The sequence below is a fragment of the Equus caballus genome, chromosome 15, assembly GCF_041296265.1.
Source record: "Equus caballus isolate H_3958 breed thoroughbred chromosome 15, TB-T2T, whole genome shotgun sequence".
NCBI lineage: Eukaryota > Metazoa > Chordata > Mammalia > Perissodactyla > Equidae > Equus > Equus caballus.
In genome coordinates this window covers 28,315,753-28,333,997 of record NC_091698.1, presented here as the reverse complement: position 1 = coordinate 28,333,997, position 18,245 = coordinate 28,315,753, and the positions used below count along the sequence as shown (strand labels likewise).

Here is an 18,245-nt window from a genome sequence, read left to right as displayed (position 1 = left end):
ACCTACCTCAGCATTGCTTGCCAAGCAGTGCCATATCCACACCCGTGATCCAAACGGGCAGACTCCAGGTTGCCAAAGCAGAATGTGCAAACTTAACCACTGCACCACCAGGCCAGCCCTTGTTCTTGTTTTTCTAATTCAGTTAGGTGTAATTTGAGATTGCTTATTTGGGATTTTTCTTGTTTGTTAAGGTGTGCCTGTATTGCCATGAAATGCCCTCTTAATAGAGCTTTTGCTGCATCCCATATGAGTTGGTATGGCATGTTATCATTTTCATTTGTCTCCAGATAACTTTTTACTTCTCCTTTAATTTCTTCAATGACCCATTGCTTGTTCAATATCATATTGCTTAGTCTCCACATCTTTGTCCCTTTCTCAGCTTTTTTCTTGGAATTAATTTCTAGCTTTGTAGCATTATGATCAGAGATGCTTGTTATTTTAATTTTTTAAAATTTATAGAGGCTTGCCTTGTTTCCCACATATGGTCTATCCTTGAGAATGTTCTGTGCTCACTTGAGAAGAATGTGTGTTCTGCTGTTTTTGGATGGAGTGTTCAATATATGTCTGTTAAGTACAACTGGCTTAGCTTTCTGTTTAATTCCACTGTTTCCTTGATTTTCTGTCTGGATGATCTGTCTAATGATGTGACTGGGGTGTTGAGGTCCCCTACTATTATTGTGTTATTTTCAATATCTTCTTTTAGGTTTGTTAATAGTTGCTTTATGAACTTTGGTGCTCCTGTGTTGGGTGCATATTTATAAGTGTTATTTTCTTCTTGATGGAGTGTCCCTTTGATCATTATGTACTGCCCCCCTTTGACTCTCTTTACCTGCCTTATCTTGAAGTCTACTTTGTCTGATATAAGTATTGTGACACCTGCTTTCTTTTGTTTGCCATTAGCATGGACTATCATCTTCCACCCCTTCACTCTGAGCCTGTATTTGTCATTGGAGCTGAGATGTGTTTCCTGGAGGCAACAAATTGTTGGATCTTGTTCTTTAATCCATCTTGCCACTCTATGTCTTTTTATGGGAGAGTTCAATCCATTTACATTGAGGGTGATTATTGATGTATGAGGGCTTAATGCTGTCATTATATCACTCATTTTCCAGTTTCCCTGCATCTCCTTTGTTCCTTGTCCTGTGTGTTTTGGTCTACCTATTGAATTATGCAGTTTTTTATGCTGTGTTTCTTTGTTTTTTCCTTATTTATTTTTTGTGTCTCTGTTCTGCTTTTTAGTTTAGTGGCTACTCTGAAGTTTGTACTCAGAATCTCATGTATAAGATAGTCCATTTTCTGATAGCCTCTTATTTCCTTAGCCTAAACTGATTCAGTCCCTTTCCTCCTCCCCTCCTAAGTTATTGTTCTCATATCTTATTCCAACTTGTGTTGTGAATTTGTGGTTAAAGTGACAGGATTGTCTTTGTTTTTGGTGTTTTCCTTCCCTTTATCCTAATGCTATAGTTGAATATTTGCTATCCTATTCTGATTCTATTTGTCTCCTTACTCTGTGTTTTATGACCCCTTTCTCCCTTTTTTTTCTTTTTTCAGGTATGAGGGCCTGTATGAGGATTTCTTGTAGGGGAGGTCTCATGGCTATGAAGTCCCTTAGCTTTTATTTGGGAGAGATTTAATTTCTCCCTCATATCTGAAGGATATTTTTGCTGGATAGAGTATTCTTGGTTGAAGATTTTTATCTTTTAAAGTTTTGCATGTCATTCCATTCTCTCCTAGCTTGTAAGGTTTCTCCAGAGAATCTGCTGAAAGTCTGATAGGGGTTCCTTTGCAGGTCGTTTTCTTCTGCCTTGCTGCCCTGAGTATTCTTTCTTTGTCATTCATTTTTGCCAGTTTTATTACTATATGCCTTGCAGTAGGTCTTTTTACATTGAGAAATCTAGGAGATCTGGAAGCTTCCTCCACACATATTTCCCTCTCATTCCCTAGATTTGGGACGTTCTCTGCTATTATTTCTTTGAACACGTTTTCTGCTCCATTCTCCTTCTCTTCACCTTCTTGAATGCCTATAATTCTTATGTTGCATTTCCTCATTGAGTTGGATATTTCTCAGAGACTTTCTTCATTTCTTTTTAGTCTCAGTTCTCTCTCCTCCTCTGTCTGGAGCATTTCAACATGTCTATCTTCAATTATGCTGATTCACTCCCCTGCGATGTCCACACAAGCATTCAGAGAATCTGTATTTTGTTTTATCTCTTCCATTGCATCTTTCATCTCTAATATTTTTGATTGATTTTTCTTTAGTTTCACTCTCTTTTGTGAAGTACCTCCTGAACTCATTGAATTGTTTCTCTATATTATCTTTTACCTCATTGAGCTTTTTGATGATAGGTTTTTTTAATTCACTGTCATTTAGTTTACTTACTTCTGTGTCCTCAGGACTGTCTTCTGGGTGCTTATCGTTTTCTCTCTGGTCTGGAGATTTGATAAAGTGCCTGATGTTGGAAGGACCAGACTTTCCCATTTTGATATTATTCGGTTGAGGTTACAGCCTATTGCCACTGGGTGGGGGTGCAGAGTCATGTATTCTGAGCCCTCCGCCTTCAGTGGAGATGGCATGGTGTGGGTCAGAGGAGGGGCGCTTTCTCCTGTGTGCAGTCCCAGGTTTCCCAATCAGCTCTTGCTACCTGGTCTCCTGGGGTTTTGGTTTGATGGGGTCACCACTACTGAAAGCTTTTGCCCTATTAGAGGGCTTCCCTCTAGGCTGCCAGGGACCCAGGGAGACCTGGGTGATCCTGCAGATATGCGGCCCCTCCCCGACTCCTTCCCTCACACATCCTCCCATGGCAGCAACCACAGTCTTTCAGGGAGGAAGTTGTCTCTTACTCTGTTCCAGCTCCTCTGAGGGGGACTGCAGCCTCTCTGCCCTCCATCATGTGGCCTCTGTGACTCTCCCAGGAATTCTGTGCTGTTAGGGTATTATCTGTTGGAATATGGTTGCTCCTTTTTCTTTTTTTTAAAGATTGGCACCTGTGCTAACAACTGTTGCCAATCTTCTTTTTCTTTTTTTTTTTTTAAGGATTGGCACCTGGGCTAACAACTGTTGCCAATCTTTTTTTTTTCTGCTTTATCTCCCCAAACTCCCTCTCTACACAGTTGTATATCTTAGTTGCATGTCCTTCTAGTTGTGGGATGTGGGACGCCGCCTCAACGTGGCCTAGATGAGTGGTGCCATGTTCGCGCCCAGGATCCGAACCCTGGACCGCCACAGCGGAGCGTGTGAACTTAACCACTTGGCCACAGAGCCGGCCCCTTTTCTTGTATGTTGGAGGAGAGAGAGTCCCAGGCAATTTCACTCCACCATGACACTGACATCACTCTGGAAATAAATTTTTAAGAAATCAAATACAGGACAGATTGTGCTAGTATGCCAGATCTTGTCTTCTGCTTTGAAGTCATAATTAATCATTCATATGCCTGATAAAACTACTTATTTCATCATTAGAGAAAGTGCTGAGCAGTTAGACACCAAGGTGTAGACCTGTGCAGGCCCACATCGTAGATACTTGCCTGAGTGGCTACTGAGCACTTGAAATGTGGCTACTGAGGTCGGCTGTAAGCATCACAGACACACCATATTTTAGACCCAGTATGAAAAAAAGAATGCAGAATATCTCAAAAATGTTATTGTATTCATTACTTGTTGAAATGATGTTCTGAACATTGGGTTAAATACATATATTTCTAAAATTAATTTATTTTTTTACTATGTTTTAATGCATCTATGAGAAAATTTAAAATTATACGTATGGGTGGCATCCTATTTCTGTTGGACAGTGTTGGTTTAGATACATTTATGTCTGAATGATTTTTGTAAGACTGCTACAATTTTAATTGCAGAAGTTACCTTTCTTATCTCCCCTGTCACCTAATCAAAGCTGTATTTTTCAGGTTGCTATATATTTAACGAATTACCTGGGCATTGGGGTTAAACACATTGATCTTGAAGCTAAAACTGTACGATAAGTTATAAATAGCATTTCCTAAATTATGTTCCTGTGCATCACTATTTCTAAGAGGAGATATTAATAGGTGTTACTCCGTAAAGGTGCCAAGTGGGAAAACTGGATTAAAGAAAGTCAAAAAGGCGTTTGTATGTGTTTGTGAATGTCACAGTCTTTAATGCACTACTGTGCAATGTGAGCATCCCAGAGGGGGATAAAGAATGCAACATCACAAACTTACTAACCATGGTACACTTCTACCTTGGCTGCAGGACAGCACTTAACTCCTCACACAGCACTGCAAAGCATTTACTGTATAACACACACACACACACACAGACATTAATTTGACTTTTATTAAACAAGTGTTCCTTGACACAGTCCCTGCCTGGGAGTCTTCACGATTGCAGTACAGTCCAATAGTTACCACAGGACAGTGACCACTATTATATGGACATTTGTGTATGTGCTAAACAGTGGCTGCCATTCATGGAGAGCCTCGGGTGCTCCAGGTGCTCTGCAGTGGGCGTGCTCCCCCTGGAGCTCACCTCCAGCTCTGCTAAGCAGGTGTCGCAGGGAGGGGTGGATCTTGCCCAGGGTCATCCAGCAGGCGGTGGCAGGGGACAGTCTGCCTCCCAGGCCCTTCCAAAGGTCTGCCTTGCACTCCCCTGTGTGTGCACCTCTCTCTCTGTGCATCTGTACACATGTGTGTGCATGCATGGACACATGTTCTGTATGTGTCTAACTCCACACAGAGAAGAAGAACCACTCCATTGTTACCTTTCCTGGAACAAGCTATGCTCTGCAACACCATCTGGCTGTCCTACAACTTAACTCAGTTTTGACACTATCTACCTGGAAATAGCATCAGATCCCACAGGTGAAGGGCTCAGTCCCACAAGACTGTCCCCACCCCACTTCAGATGCCAGTTCCAAGTCTGCTTGTCACCTGTGCTTCTGACCAATTGGCTATAAATCAGAGGTTCCCACAACTCCCTCGTTGGTTTACATTAATTCACTAGAAAAAGTTTTAATATGCTAGGAAAAAAGTTTACATGCTGTTTACCAGTTTATATCAAAGGGACATGATACAGGATACAATGAACATCCAGGTGGAAGGGACGCACAGGGCAGGGTGTGGGGGAAGGGTGGAGCTTCCACGCCCTCTCCAACTGCTGTTCTCCCAGCACCTCCACGTGGTCACCGACCTGGGAGCTCTCAGAACCTGTACTTTCAGGATTTTATGGCGGCTGCATCACACAGGCGCGATCAATCGTTAACTCCATTTCCAGCCCCTCTCCCCTCCCTGGAGAATGGGAGGTGAGACTGAACATGCCAAGCTTCTCATCACAGCTTAGTCTTTCTGCTGAGCAGCCCCCACCCAGGAGCCCACCCAGAGTCACCTCATTAGAACAAAAGACTGCTATCACCTGGGAAATTCCAAGGGATATTGTAACTCTGCCAGGAATCTGGATCAAAGACCAAATATTAGAACAAGAGATGCTCCTAGTGCTCTTGTCACTTAGGAAATTACAAGGGTTTTACGAGCTCTGTGCCAGGAACCAGGGGCAGAGACCAATATATATATTTTCTATCATCTCACACATTTCCTTTCTGCTTTGAGAACTTTAGCTATTCTTTAAGGATATGTCTATTGACAATGAATTTGTTTCCTTCATCTGAGAATGTATTTTCCTTTCATTCCTAAAGAATAATTTCACCAGGTAGAGAATTCAAGCCTTTTCTTTCACAAGGACAGAGGCATCCAAGAATTCAGTTCTTTTCTTTCAGCACTTGAAAAATGCGTCACTTCCTTCTGGCCTCCATGGTTTTTTATGACAAATCTGCTTTCATTTGAATTGTTTTCACCTTACAAACAAGGTATTGTTATTCTCTCTGGTTTCATGAGTTTTCATTTGCGTTTTGTCTTCTGAAGTCTGTTTATGACATGTCTTGGTATGAATTTCTTTCAGTTTATTCTATTTGGGGCTTGCTCAGCTTCTTAAATCTGCAGGTTTATCTATCTTTTGCCAAACTTGGGAAATTTTCTCCCATTATTACTTCTTCTTTTTTCTCAACAATTCAGAGGTTTTTAGCCACCGTCAACAACATGTGTCAACAAACCCTCTAAAAGCACGTCATCCTCAGGGCCAGGGTGAGAGGCTCAGAATGGGTACTCTCTGCCTCCTGAGGCCAGGCCTGGGAGAAGTCTCTTGGGACAGATGCCAGGGGATGCGTCCCATCAGCGTGGTCAAGGTCATTCCTTGAAGGCAAACAGAAGCCCAGGAGCCGGGTTCTCTATGGCCCTCAGGAAACCCTTGGATGCCTCTGTCCTTTGCAAGGGGAGTTGAACCTCACTCAGGCCCTCTGTTAACGCTGGGACCATAGCTGTCTTCAGAGGAAACCCACAGTTGCATCCTTCCTTTTGTCTCCTTGGTGACCAGCTGTCCCACCACCTACACCCTCCTCCTGCTTGGTGCTGTCCTGCCCTTTCCAGAGACCCAGAGAGATCTGGGTGGTGCTGCCCTGCTGGGTCCCAGCCTTCTCCTAGGGAGCAAGTCTCCCCGTCCAGCCCCGAGCTGTCCTCACCCACCATCCTGAGGGCCTTATCCCTGTTTACCCCAAGCCCATAGGCCGTGACCAGGCCACAACAGCCCCCACCCTCTGCTCCCAGGGTTGGGGAGGGCCTCTCTCCTTCCAGAGCCATCCTGGCAGCCCTCAGACTGGCAGCCCCACCCCAAAGCTGGCAGCCTCCACAGAGCAAGAAACCGCTCCCCCCACCGGGTCTGTCCGGCCCCTCGTTCCCTCTGCTGAAATCAACATGACCTGGAGGAACTCCTCGTTGTGACCCTGACGGCAGGGACGACAGCTGCCAGAGGGCCGGTGTCAAAGTGCCAGAGCAGGAAAGGCCTTCACAAGATTGGGGCTGCAGGCCCTCTGAGCGCCAGGGCAGAACTTCTGAGAATGGAAACAGGAGCAGAGTCCTAAGCATCCTGTCAGGCAGGTTCTAGCAAAACGGGACAATGGTTGGACAGGAGCCAAAACAAAAGGACCCTGAAGTTTCCTTGAGAAGGCAGGAGTGATTATTTCTCAGAAGCTCTGCGTTGACTCAGGACCAAATACAATTTCCAGTTGGGTGAATGGGGCTTGGGGAAAAGACTGTGAGAAAAGGGGTTCCAGAGAGTTCAGAATACAGACTTTACCTCACACCCACGCCTCCGGTGTCCCGTGTGCTCTGGAGATGGCAGCACGGTCAGGGCTTCTTGTGTCCTGGGACTCACAGAAACAAGGTCTGATCTCTCAGCAGGGGCCATGTGGGACTTTCAGTGGCCATCCGATTGAGCCAGCAATTCAGACACTCCCCAGATCCCCCTAAATCCATAGCTTGCTTGCACCTGGGGAAGGGCCGTGAGGTTGGTGAGGTAATCTCAGACACCCTGCCCTATGCCTCTCTTCCATCTGGATGTTCATCTGTATCCTTTATCATACCCTTTTCTAATAAACTGGTAAACGGTATGTAAACTGTTTCCCTAGCAAATTAAAACTGTTATTCTAGCAAATTAATCTAAACCAATAAGGGAGTTGTGAGAACCTCTGATTTATAGCCAATTGGTCAGAAGCACAGGTGACAAGCAGACTTGGAACTGGCATCTGAAGTGGGGCGGGGACAGTCTTGTGGGACTGAGCCCTTCACCTGTGGGATCTGATGCTATCTCCAGGGAGATAGTGTCAGAATTGAGTTAAATTGTAGGACACGCAGCTGGTGCTGCAGAGAATTGCTTATTCGGGGGAAAATCCCACAACATTGGGTGTCAAATGTTGTGAGTGTGGTGGTGTTATGAAAGCAAACAAGAAACACACAAGAAGAACTCAGTTTTCCCAACTCAAAATGTCAGTGGAACCGTGAAACACCAGCAAAGAAGAAAGAACAATTGGAAGGGCAAAAATCTGGGTAAATAGGCTTTTTTTCTTCTTGAGTTTTCTATAGTATGTTTGCTGGTTGAAGCAAAAACTGTAACATTGGCTAATGTGGTTCTCAAGGCAGGCAGACGAAATTTTAAAACAATTATAGAACCGAGGAAGGGTAAAGGGATCTAAAGGGAGGTAAGATTTCCAGGCTTCACTTGAACTGGCACAAAGCCAACCCCAGCAGCCAGGTGGTAAGTGGTGTCTGTATAATGTGATACCTAGAACAACCACTAAAATATTTATACAAACAGGTTTAATACAAAGAATTTCCAGAGTCAAAAAGAATAAGGTTTGCCTGTTTTCCTCTACTTTCTAGCTGTGTGACTAGAGTTAAGTAGCTGTAACTTGACTGCACATTATTTTTGATTAGGTCAGACTACAAGCCCTATCTCCCTGATTCATTCATTTTTGTCAGTTTAAATGAATATTTAAAGGTGCCTTGAACTAAGGTGTGTCTGTAAAGTTCCTATTGCAGTGACTGGAATATACCATATGCTCAATGAATTAAAGCTATATTTATTTATTATTTGTAAATAAAGAATGTTGGCCTTTCCTTTAAATAAAAAGGTGACATTCCAAGGAGTGAGGGGCCGAGCATCTTTCAGGGGCTCCAGACACTGCGGCCGCACAAGGCCAGAGGGGCGCTCAGGTGGCGGCTCTCTTTAAACCCAACCACGCTGAGCGCTTCATTCCCTGTGCGGCCTTCACTTCTTCCCAGTCCAGTCTGACGTCTGGAACCTCATCTTCTGGCTCCGGATCCTTTCTCAAGGGCCCCTGGGGGGAGGCGACCACGATGGGCAGAGGGCCGCATTCCTCCCGGAATTCCACCACGTGGAGGCTCTTCTTATCAGCCAGCTGTTGGTGGGTTTCCTGGGCAAGACCCGAGTGAGAACGGCAGGTTAGCTCTCTGAGGTGCGTCTCTAACTTAGAGCGGGAACTTCCATCAGCCAGAGGGAAGTCAGCAGTGGAAATACCGGACCACTTGGGGAACTTAAAGACCATTTCAGGTAATTCTGGGCAATGCATTTTGTGGGCAAACTCTGGTGACCTGTCGTGGATGAACCACCTCAGCACCACCCCCCACCCCCACCTGGGATGGCGGAAGGGCCTTGGCCTCTTGCCTTCCAAACCCTCGTAATTCTGTGCCATGCTGTGCCCCACACTGCCAGCTCTAGCTGCCAATTACAGGACACGCAGAGAGAGAAGACGGTGAGGACCCACAGGAACTGAGTCAGCACCAGACTAGGAAACTACAGACAAACAACCTGGTTTCTGCAACAAAAGAGTTGCAAGAAAAAGAAGAGTCACAGACTACAAGTGACTTAGAAGACATGCAAAGACCTACCATGTATTGACCTTTCCTGCAACCTGATTCAAACAAGTTGTATAAAAAATATTTTTTAATTCTGACAAATGGATACGTTTCTATGAACACTGACTAGATATTTGATGATATACTAGATTAGTATTAACTTTTTAGGTATGACAATAGTATTGTGGGGTATTTTTTAATTCTTGTCTTTTAGAGATACATACTGAAATATTTATGGATGAAATAAAATGCTGTCTGAGATTTGGTTCAAAATAACTGGGGCTGGGTTGGGGTGGTATTGAGAAACAAGACTGGCCACCAGCTGTTGACTGTTGACACTGAGTGAGAGGGCCGTGGGGATTCAGCAGAGAAGGGAGCCACAAAGTCTGGAAACAGGCAAATAATGCAGTAGACGGCTTACTGAAGAACACTGAAATACCTGACATGTTCAATCTCACCTTTCCAGACTTTATGGCCACCTTGTACGATTCTAACTCTATAGATGATTGAAATTGGAAGAGATGCTGTTTCATAAAAACAAAATAAAATAACTTAAATTTGCGTGTCTTACAATCAATGGCATGTTGCTTACATTGGTGGCATTTTTTTTGGAGTGGCACATTGCAATAGTGCAACTTTTTTATAGCTGATGGCATTCTAGACGAGAGGATACATGGTAATTACATCAGAACATTCAAAGTGCTAAAATAAATAAAAAATATCATAAGAAAGGACAAGTCTATGTGATTATAAATATGACCTATCTAGAACCAATAACCTAGTTACATGAAACAATTAAACCTCTGACAATGAGTTTGGATTCAGAAGTGCTTTAGAAGGATGTTTTAGATAGTACCAAATAGACACACGCACAAAGCAGTTCAAAAAAAAAGAGCTTTAAGCAAAGCTTTCGTTTTCTTTTAATTAATTTTCCTATTTTAAAGAGAGACATGGAAAACTATTCCATGGATCATTTTATTCAGAAACAGCCATCACACTAAGTGTCAGGAAGTCTGTCAAATTCCTCACCAAATGGAGGTCAGCAGACAGAGTCTCATGAACCTGGTCATCTTTCTGCTCATCAGCTCTAAGGTCCACTCAACCTTTCGAGGAATGGGCCACCCGTGCTGAGAGGCAGGAGGGCGGCCCAGGATGAGGGGGCCGTGCAGTCACAGGCCTTCCTCTCTGCTGTGGAGTGGACTGACTGTGAGCCAAGCCCATGCTGAGGGGCCGGCTGGGCAGTGGTCCAGGCCTCCATCCATGAAGAGAAATACCCTAGCACATCGACGCTCATGGTTCCTACTGACTCAGGTGTCCGTCTGAACAACCTGTGCAGGTGACCTGTGGACTGACTGAGCTGCTCCTGGAGACAGCTCTCCTGAGAGGAGGTGCCCCAGGTCACCCCAGTCTCAACTGGAAGGATGATTAGGAAACGGACCTTTTCCTTTCACTTTATATGTCTACACTGTTGGAGTTCTAGAAAAACCATGTGTTCTTTTCATAACAAAACACAGACTCTAATTACTGGCCTTTAAAAACACTTAATTTTGAAACTTCAGAACACCCATGAGGTATTTCCTAAAGGCTAAACTTCATGAACTGACTCTTCAGTTGGATTAACTAACCCAGTGCAGCCACAGACAGCAGAGAATGCCCGAGTCCTCAAGGGGCCCTGGGAGAGCCACTCCAGGAGGACCCCAGGACGTCATGGTCCCAACGCACACAAGTGAGGCGCAAACTAGAAGTTCTGTTTCAGCCCCCAGGGAAGGGTTACCTGGCGGGAGAGTCCACGGAAGAGGCCCCGGGTGAGGTTGAGCATGTTCATGGATCCCGAGACCTTGGCGTACATGTCTTTGATGCCAATGAGCCGGCAGATGGTGATGATGGCCCGGTGGCAGCGGAGGCCGTAGCCTAGAAATGGGAAGAAGACACATCTGTCACCCTGCTGGCTTTCACACCACTTCAGGCTCTGGGTGCAGGAGACCCTGGTTCCCATTCTGGCTTCATCACCTCCCAGCCAGGTGACCCCTGACTACTAAACATCCATAATGACACTTATTAAAATGAGATATTGTAAGGATTAAAGAAACAATACATATACATTTCTTGAACACGTGGGCAAAGAACACGACAGTTATGCAGATTCGCAGAGACGCCTGAAAGTTCTTGGCACCCACGCCCACATTAACTGAGGATCGGGGACAATCTGTCCTCACTCTCCTTGACTGCTCAGGAGCACTGAGCAGAGGAGTCCACCTCCTCCTGGAAAGACTCCTCTTTCGGCTTCGGTAATGCCCCCGCTCCGGGATTTTCTCCCAGCTACTGGCCCGGCCTCCCCGCTCCTTGCTGGCCTCTAGATCTTGGGTGGTCTCTCCTGCAGCTACTGGCCACACTCCAGCCTACCCGCCATCCATTCTCCAGGAAGAGCTTTAGAAACACAAAACAAACACCTCACTCTCCACTTAAAGAGCTTCCCTTCCCGCTGTTCTCGGAATTACAGTAAAATCACTAAGACAGAGCTCCACGGCCTACAGAGCCCCTCATGATCTGGCGTCTCGCTGACCTCGTCCAGACACCACCCTCCTCCTGCTGGCTTCCCACCTCAAGGACTTGACTGGGTGTTCCCCTGGGCCTGCTACCCTGCATGGCTCCTTCTCACCTTCGAGGTCTCACTCAAATGCCTCCTCCTCAGGGAGGTCCTCTCTGACCACGCTACTGAAGGTGGCGTCCTCCCCACCCTCCTCTCAACACTCAGCATCTCCACTGCCGCTTTCAGCACTTCAGCCGAACTTGTTGATCCGAGTTTCCCCTCAGAAGGATGTGGGCTCCGAGGGCTGGATACTGTTTGTTTCTACTGTATCCCCAGGGCCTGGGTCAGCACCCGGCAAATGCAGGCGGGAGTGAGGAGAGAAAAAAGCCCCACACTGTGCTTAGCCAGACACGGACCCTGCACCCCTCCCCGCTTTAAGGCAGAAGGTCGGCTCCAGAAGGGAAACATCACTGGCTTTCCAGTTTCAGATTTTTCATGGTAATTGTATATATGCATGTGAGAGCTGTATTCGGATAAAGTATGTAACATATTCTTACCCAGAACTGTCCCTATTACTTGAAAGAACCAGTTAAATGTGGACTCCACAGCTACGCCAGATCACGTGAGAACTGGGGACTTCAGAGGGCAGCTAGGGCAGGTAACAGCCAGGTGGTTCTTCTGTGTGTGGAGTTAGACACGTACAGAACACGTGTCCATGCGTGCACACACATCTGTGCACAGATGCACAGAGAGAGAGGTGCACACACAGGGGAGTGCAAGGCAGACCTTTGGAAGGGCCTGGGAGGCAGACTGTCCCCTGCCACTGCCTGCTGGATGACCCTGGGCAAGATCCACCCCTCCCTGCGACACCTGCTTAGCAGAGCTGGAGGTGAGCTCCAGGGGGAGCACGCCCACTGCAGAGCACCTGGAGCACCCGAGGCCCTCCATGAATGGCAGCCGCTGTTTAGCACATATACAAATGTCCATATAATAGTGGTCACTGTCCTGTGGTAACTATTGGACTGTACTGCGATCGTGAAGACTCCCAGGCAGGGACTGTGTCAAGGAACACCTGTTTCATAAAAGTCAAATTAATGTCTATGTCTCTGTGTCTGTGTGCGTGTGCGTGTCTGTGTGTGTGTTTATTATATGGCAAATGCTTTGCAGTGCTGTGTGAGGAGTTAAGTGCTGTCTTGCAGCCAAGGTAGAAGTGTCCCGTCCCAGGGTTAGTAAGTTTGGGACACTGCATTCTCCATCCCCTCTCGGAGACTCCCATTGCACAGTAGTGCGTTAAAGACTGTGACGATCACAAACACCTACAAGCATCTTTTTTACTTTCCTTAAGCCAATTTTCCAATTTGGAACCCTTTTTGGAGTAACACCTATTAATATCTCCTCATAGAAACAGTGACACACAGAACCATAATTTAGGAAATGCTGTCTATAACTTATCATATGTTTTAGCTTCAAAATCAGAATATTCAATCTCAATGCCCAGGTAATGGGTTAAACTATATATAGCAGCCTGAAAAATAGAGCTTTGATTAGATGACAGGGAAGATTAAAAAGGTAGCTTCTGCTATTAAATTAAAATTGTAGCAGTCTTTCAAAAATCATTCCGACAGAAATGTATCTAAACCAACACTGTCCAACATAAATATGATGCCACCCATACATGTAAGCCATGTATGTAATTTTAAAGTCTCATAGCTGCATTAAAAAAAAGCTTAAAAAGTAAAATTAATTTTAGTCATATATTTATTTAACCGAATTCCAAAACATTATCATTTTAACATGTAAACGATATTAATAATATTTTTGAGATATTCTACATTCTTTTTTTCACACTAAGCCTTTGAGCTCTGATGTGTACTTGACGCTTACAGCCGACCTGAGTAGACACATTTCAAGTGCTCAGTAGTCAGTCAGGCCAGTACCTACGATGTGGGCCCACGAAGGTCTACACCTTGGTGTCTAAGTGCTCAGTACTTTCTCTAATGATAAAATAAGTAGTTTTATCAGGCATACGAATGATTAATTATGACGTTAAAGCAGAAAGAAAGATCTGGTATACTATCAATATACAAATACAATCAGTATTTGTATTGTATACAGTATTGTATACAAATACAATCGGTACTCCACGTGATTTTTTTTAATTTATTTGCATGCCATAACTCTAGCACAGCTGTGCTAGAAGCTTTGACATAAAAATTTTAAATATAATGTTTCATCTTCTTCCGATCCAAATTGTTCAAGATGTACCTAGAGTTATGTGAAATCATTTTTACTGTGGAACCACAAGCAAAACACAAATCAGAATGTTCAAGAATTCTACACTCAGAGTCCACTGGGCACGACTGCCACAGCCCCGGGACCCTGGGCACTGCCTGCCCTCCCGCCTGCTCCCCCACAGGACGGGAAGAAGGTCCCTCTCTGCATCCGCACAGCTTGGCACAGCACCTGGCTCACAGGGACATTCCCTCAGCCCCTGATGATGAGAGTCATGACTGGAACCGAATGAGCTCTGAGAACAGAACCATCTCAGAGCGTCAATGATTCTCCTGGTTCCCGCTCATCCAAGCCCAGCTACTCACTCAGTGGCTATTTCCTCTTCATGGTGTGCTCTTCCCGCCTGGAACTACCCCTGGAACATGCCTGTGCCCACGGGAGCCTGGGTAGGTTGGCTAATTTTATTTCCCTGAGGGCCTTAGCCTTTTTCAATCTAGCTTAGGCCTTTCGATTCTGGTATTTCCAAAATGAGCTCTAGCAAAGGTGAGCAAAAGTAGAGGACAGGATGGATGTGAGATTTCTCTGCTTTATCTTCAACAGATTATAAGAGTTTTTTAGTATTTTAGTTACCTCTGGGTTGTTTCTTCATCTTGATATGCGTCCTTTTAAATGTCAAAGAAATATCGTGGAATACTGGAGGGTAAACACATAAACACAAGAAGGATTAGGCGTGTAGTGTTAATGACCTTGCAAATATCACAGCACAACTAATACCACCCCAAGCAGCCAGCACACACTGGCCGAGGACGAGCAACAGACTTTGATTTCACTCATTAGTAACCTTCTCGGGAGAGAAAATATGTTTCTACACTTTACATATTGATTTGTAAGAACGTAGCAACAAGCAGAGAAACACAAAGACACCCATAGAGATACACTGCCTCCCATAATGAAACAAGTGTAATCCTGCGAATTTTAAAAGAAAAGACTAACACTCACTTGTATGGTCTTCGTATCGTTCTATATAATGCAGATAGTGAACTGCTTTGTTCTTTGCCTGAAAGAAGGGAAATATTTCTCTTAAATCTATTGTTGGAATTTACATTTTCTCAGAGACCTCAAAAAGCAGCTTTCATAAAATATTATATTACGGAAAATTTCAAACTAGGACAATAATTTCAGTATTCTAAAATCCTCAGCTTCTAAAAGCTAAGGATGTACTAAAAGAAATCATAAGCACAATATCGCTATCACATCTGAGAAAATTAAGAATAATTCCTTAGTATCTTTCAACATTCTGTCAGTGTTCAAACTTTCCCAGTTGTCTCATAATCTTGTCACAATCACAAGTCTGATAAAAATGATAGAAAAGAATACAGGCACTTCTAAACTGCTTGTTATGAGATAAGTAACATTTGACAGTGAGCATGGGGGGAGGGCTCCTTTTTTTTTGTGGTTCTGATGGTGTCAAGCACATAGCTCATTGATTATTTACTGTCAAGACAGGAAAAATGTACATACTTTTCTGAAAGCGTCCGCCCTTTCAGTGGCTTTCCCAATGGCAAAACCTGGCAGAGAAAAAGCAAAAATATGACAAGGGGCATGAATTTGGCACATAATGTCTTTCACCACATTTTAAGTTTCAGCTCCTACCATATTTCATCACACTTCAGTTTTCTTCTGCCCAGAGAAAACCTTCTGTGCAAAACGAATGACAAAGCAGGAGGCTAAAGAGATTTGCTTCTCTGTATTGGGGCATTTGGGAAATATTACACTTGAAAGCATCTATGAAATCCAAGGTTATATGCATAACTTTACTTTTTATAAATCTATAGATAAAACTAAATATACTTGGGCCAGCCCAGTAGCATAGTGGTTAAGTTTGTGTGCTCTGCTTCAGTGGCACGGGTTTCGTGGGTTCAGATCCTGGGTGTGGACCAGCACACCACTAATCAAGCCACGCTGTGGCAGTGTCCCATATACAGGGTCAAGGAAGACTGGCAAGGATGTTGGCTCAGGGACAATCTTTCTCAGGCTAAAAGAGGAAGACTGGCAACAGATGTTAGCTCAGGGTCAACTTCCTCAGCAAAAAATAAATAAAATAAAATAAAAATATGTTAAAACAAACTAAATACACTCAATATAAAAAAACTAACCATGCTCTAAATTAATAAGGTATATGGTTTTGTGCATTTTGGAAAATAGATTAAAATAACCAGAAGGGTTGGGAAAAAACAGACACTGCTATAGCATAAAACTATGATTTCATTGGAACTTTCAAATGCAATTCAGACTTCAACTAACCAGGAAATAAAATCAACAATTCCTGAGTTTGTGAACGCTCAACCCTGTGAAATGAGGCTTTATCACAAGTTAACAGAAATGCTTCCATTACTTGCTGTCACCATTAATTATTTATTTTGAAGGATGTCTTTTATGTTTAAATTATACACAGGAAAGTAACATAAGAGGATACTGCTCCATGAGATACGCAAGACACTTGAGAACCTGGGACAAAAGGGGCTGAGGATTCCATTTCACAGTTTAAACAAAACAAACTAAACATGTAAGTCCTGGAGAAAAAACACAGGTGAACATATAATCTTCAAATGAAGGCTTTCTAAGCAAGACACTAACACAGAAGTGATGAAAGACTGGCAAACTTGCTATATAAAGGTTTAAGACTGCTGTGAATTTAAAACTTTGTGTAGAAAAAAACTAAAAACTAAGTCAAGTATATGATAGACAAAGGGTGAATGTCCTTAACTTACAAACAGGTTATACCATCAATAAGGAAGAACAAACACCTAAGAGAAAAAGGGGTAAAACATGTGAACTAACAGGTCTCTAAAGGGAAATAACTGCAGCCAATAAACATGTGAAATGGTGTCCAAACTCGCATAATCAAAGAAATGCGAATCACAACTAAGAGATATGTTTTCCACATCATATTGACAATCAGTAAAGTTTGATCATATGCTGGGCCCCAAGGATATGATGCTACAGATGAAGATAAACTGATGCAACATTTGGCAGGGCAATCTGCCAATACTCATCAACGTTTAAAATGCACAGAACTTTGAGGCAGCAGTTTCAGCAAGAAATTTCCCCAGTCAATATACTTGCAAAAGTATAACAAATTACATGTACAAGAAGCTCACTATTTTTTATAAACAGTAAAAACTTGGAAACATAAATATTCAACAATAGGGAAAAGGTTACAAAAGTTATATTTATCTACCCAATGGAACATTATGCAATCAGTACAAAGAATGAGGGGGAATCTCTTTATGCTGATACAGGAAGCTCTCTGGGTATAAAAATAAGCATGAAAAGCAAGGTGCTAAATTATGGATATGATAGGATCCCTTTGTGTCAATTTTTTAGAAAAGATATATGATGATATATGAATACAGAAATCTAGAAGTATACAAAAGTAACTGTTAAGAGTGATTTCCTTAGGGGCCAGTCCCATGGCCGAGTGGTTCGAGCTCTGCGCGCTTCGCTTTGGGCCGAGGTTCACAGTCAGTGGCCTGGTGCAGACCTTCTCCACTCATCAGCCGTGCTGTGGAGGCACCCCACACACACAGCAGAGGAAGACTGGCACAGACGTTAGCTCAGGCAGAAACCTCCTCTCCAAAATAAATAAACAAATAAAGAGTGGTTTCCTTGGGCAAACACTATCTATACACATTACTTGTTTTGAAAGTGTCAGGATGGGTTAAATAGGACAGTTTTCCAGTTTTCTTTCGCTTACACATTCACATATACATTTCAAAAACAGATGGTCACTATGGAAACTTTACACAAAAGTATAAAGAAGAAAATTTAAATGACTGGCAAATTAGAGTAAACATTATTAACCTTTTCATTGCATATCTTTCCAGTCTGTTCTTTGCATATAAACATACTTTTTTAAAAAACAAAAATTGGGATTATATTATACAGTCTTACATGAAATGCTTTTCTTTTTAATTTAGCATTATTTTGTACATGATTTTCCGTTATTCTTTAATGGGTACAGAATATTACAATGTGTGGCTATACTCTCTCTGTAACTATGTCCCCATTGTTGAATATCTAATGTTTTTCCCCCTAATTTTTCCTGTTAATTATAATACAATGGCATCTTGAGCCTTTTTAAATATCCAGTGTCCTCACAGGAAAGGGCAGGTGTAGGAAGATCTAGTCTTTCTTGTCCCTCTAAGGGATCTCACGGGCTTCAACAAGGTTGTGCGCTCGA

General features: G+C 43.4%; 1 protein-coding gene across 4 annotated transcripts in view; it reads right to left on the bottom strand.

Moving 5' to 3' along the window:
* MRPS5 (mitochondrial ribosomal protein S5) overlaps nt 1-18,245 on the bottom strand; it is a 48,213-nt gene that overhangs the window by 14,479 nt on the left and 15,489 nt on the right. For 3 of the 4 annotated variants that reach the window (XM_023618689.2, XM_070236146.1, XM_070236147.1), the window contains exons 8-11: nt 15,524-15,570; nt 15,002-15,059; nt 14,633-14,695; nt 11,015-11,151 (exon numbers count right to left, since the gene is read on the bottom strand). In XM_023618689.2, coding sequence (XP_023474457.1) covers nt 11,015-11,151; nt 14,633-14,695; nt 15,002-15,059; nt 15,524-15,570 — 305 coding nt within the window. Of the gene's footprint in view, nt 1-8,424; nt 8,799-11,014; nt 11,152-14,632; nt 14,696-15,001; nt 15,060-15,523; nt 15,571-18,245 lie in introns of those variants that run through there. The other variant, XM_001494456.7, reaches the window with a different exon arrangement.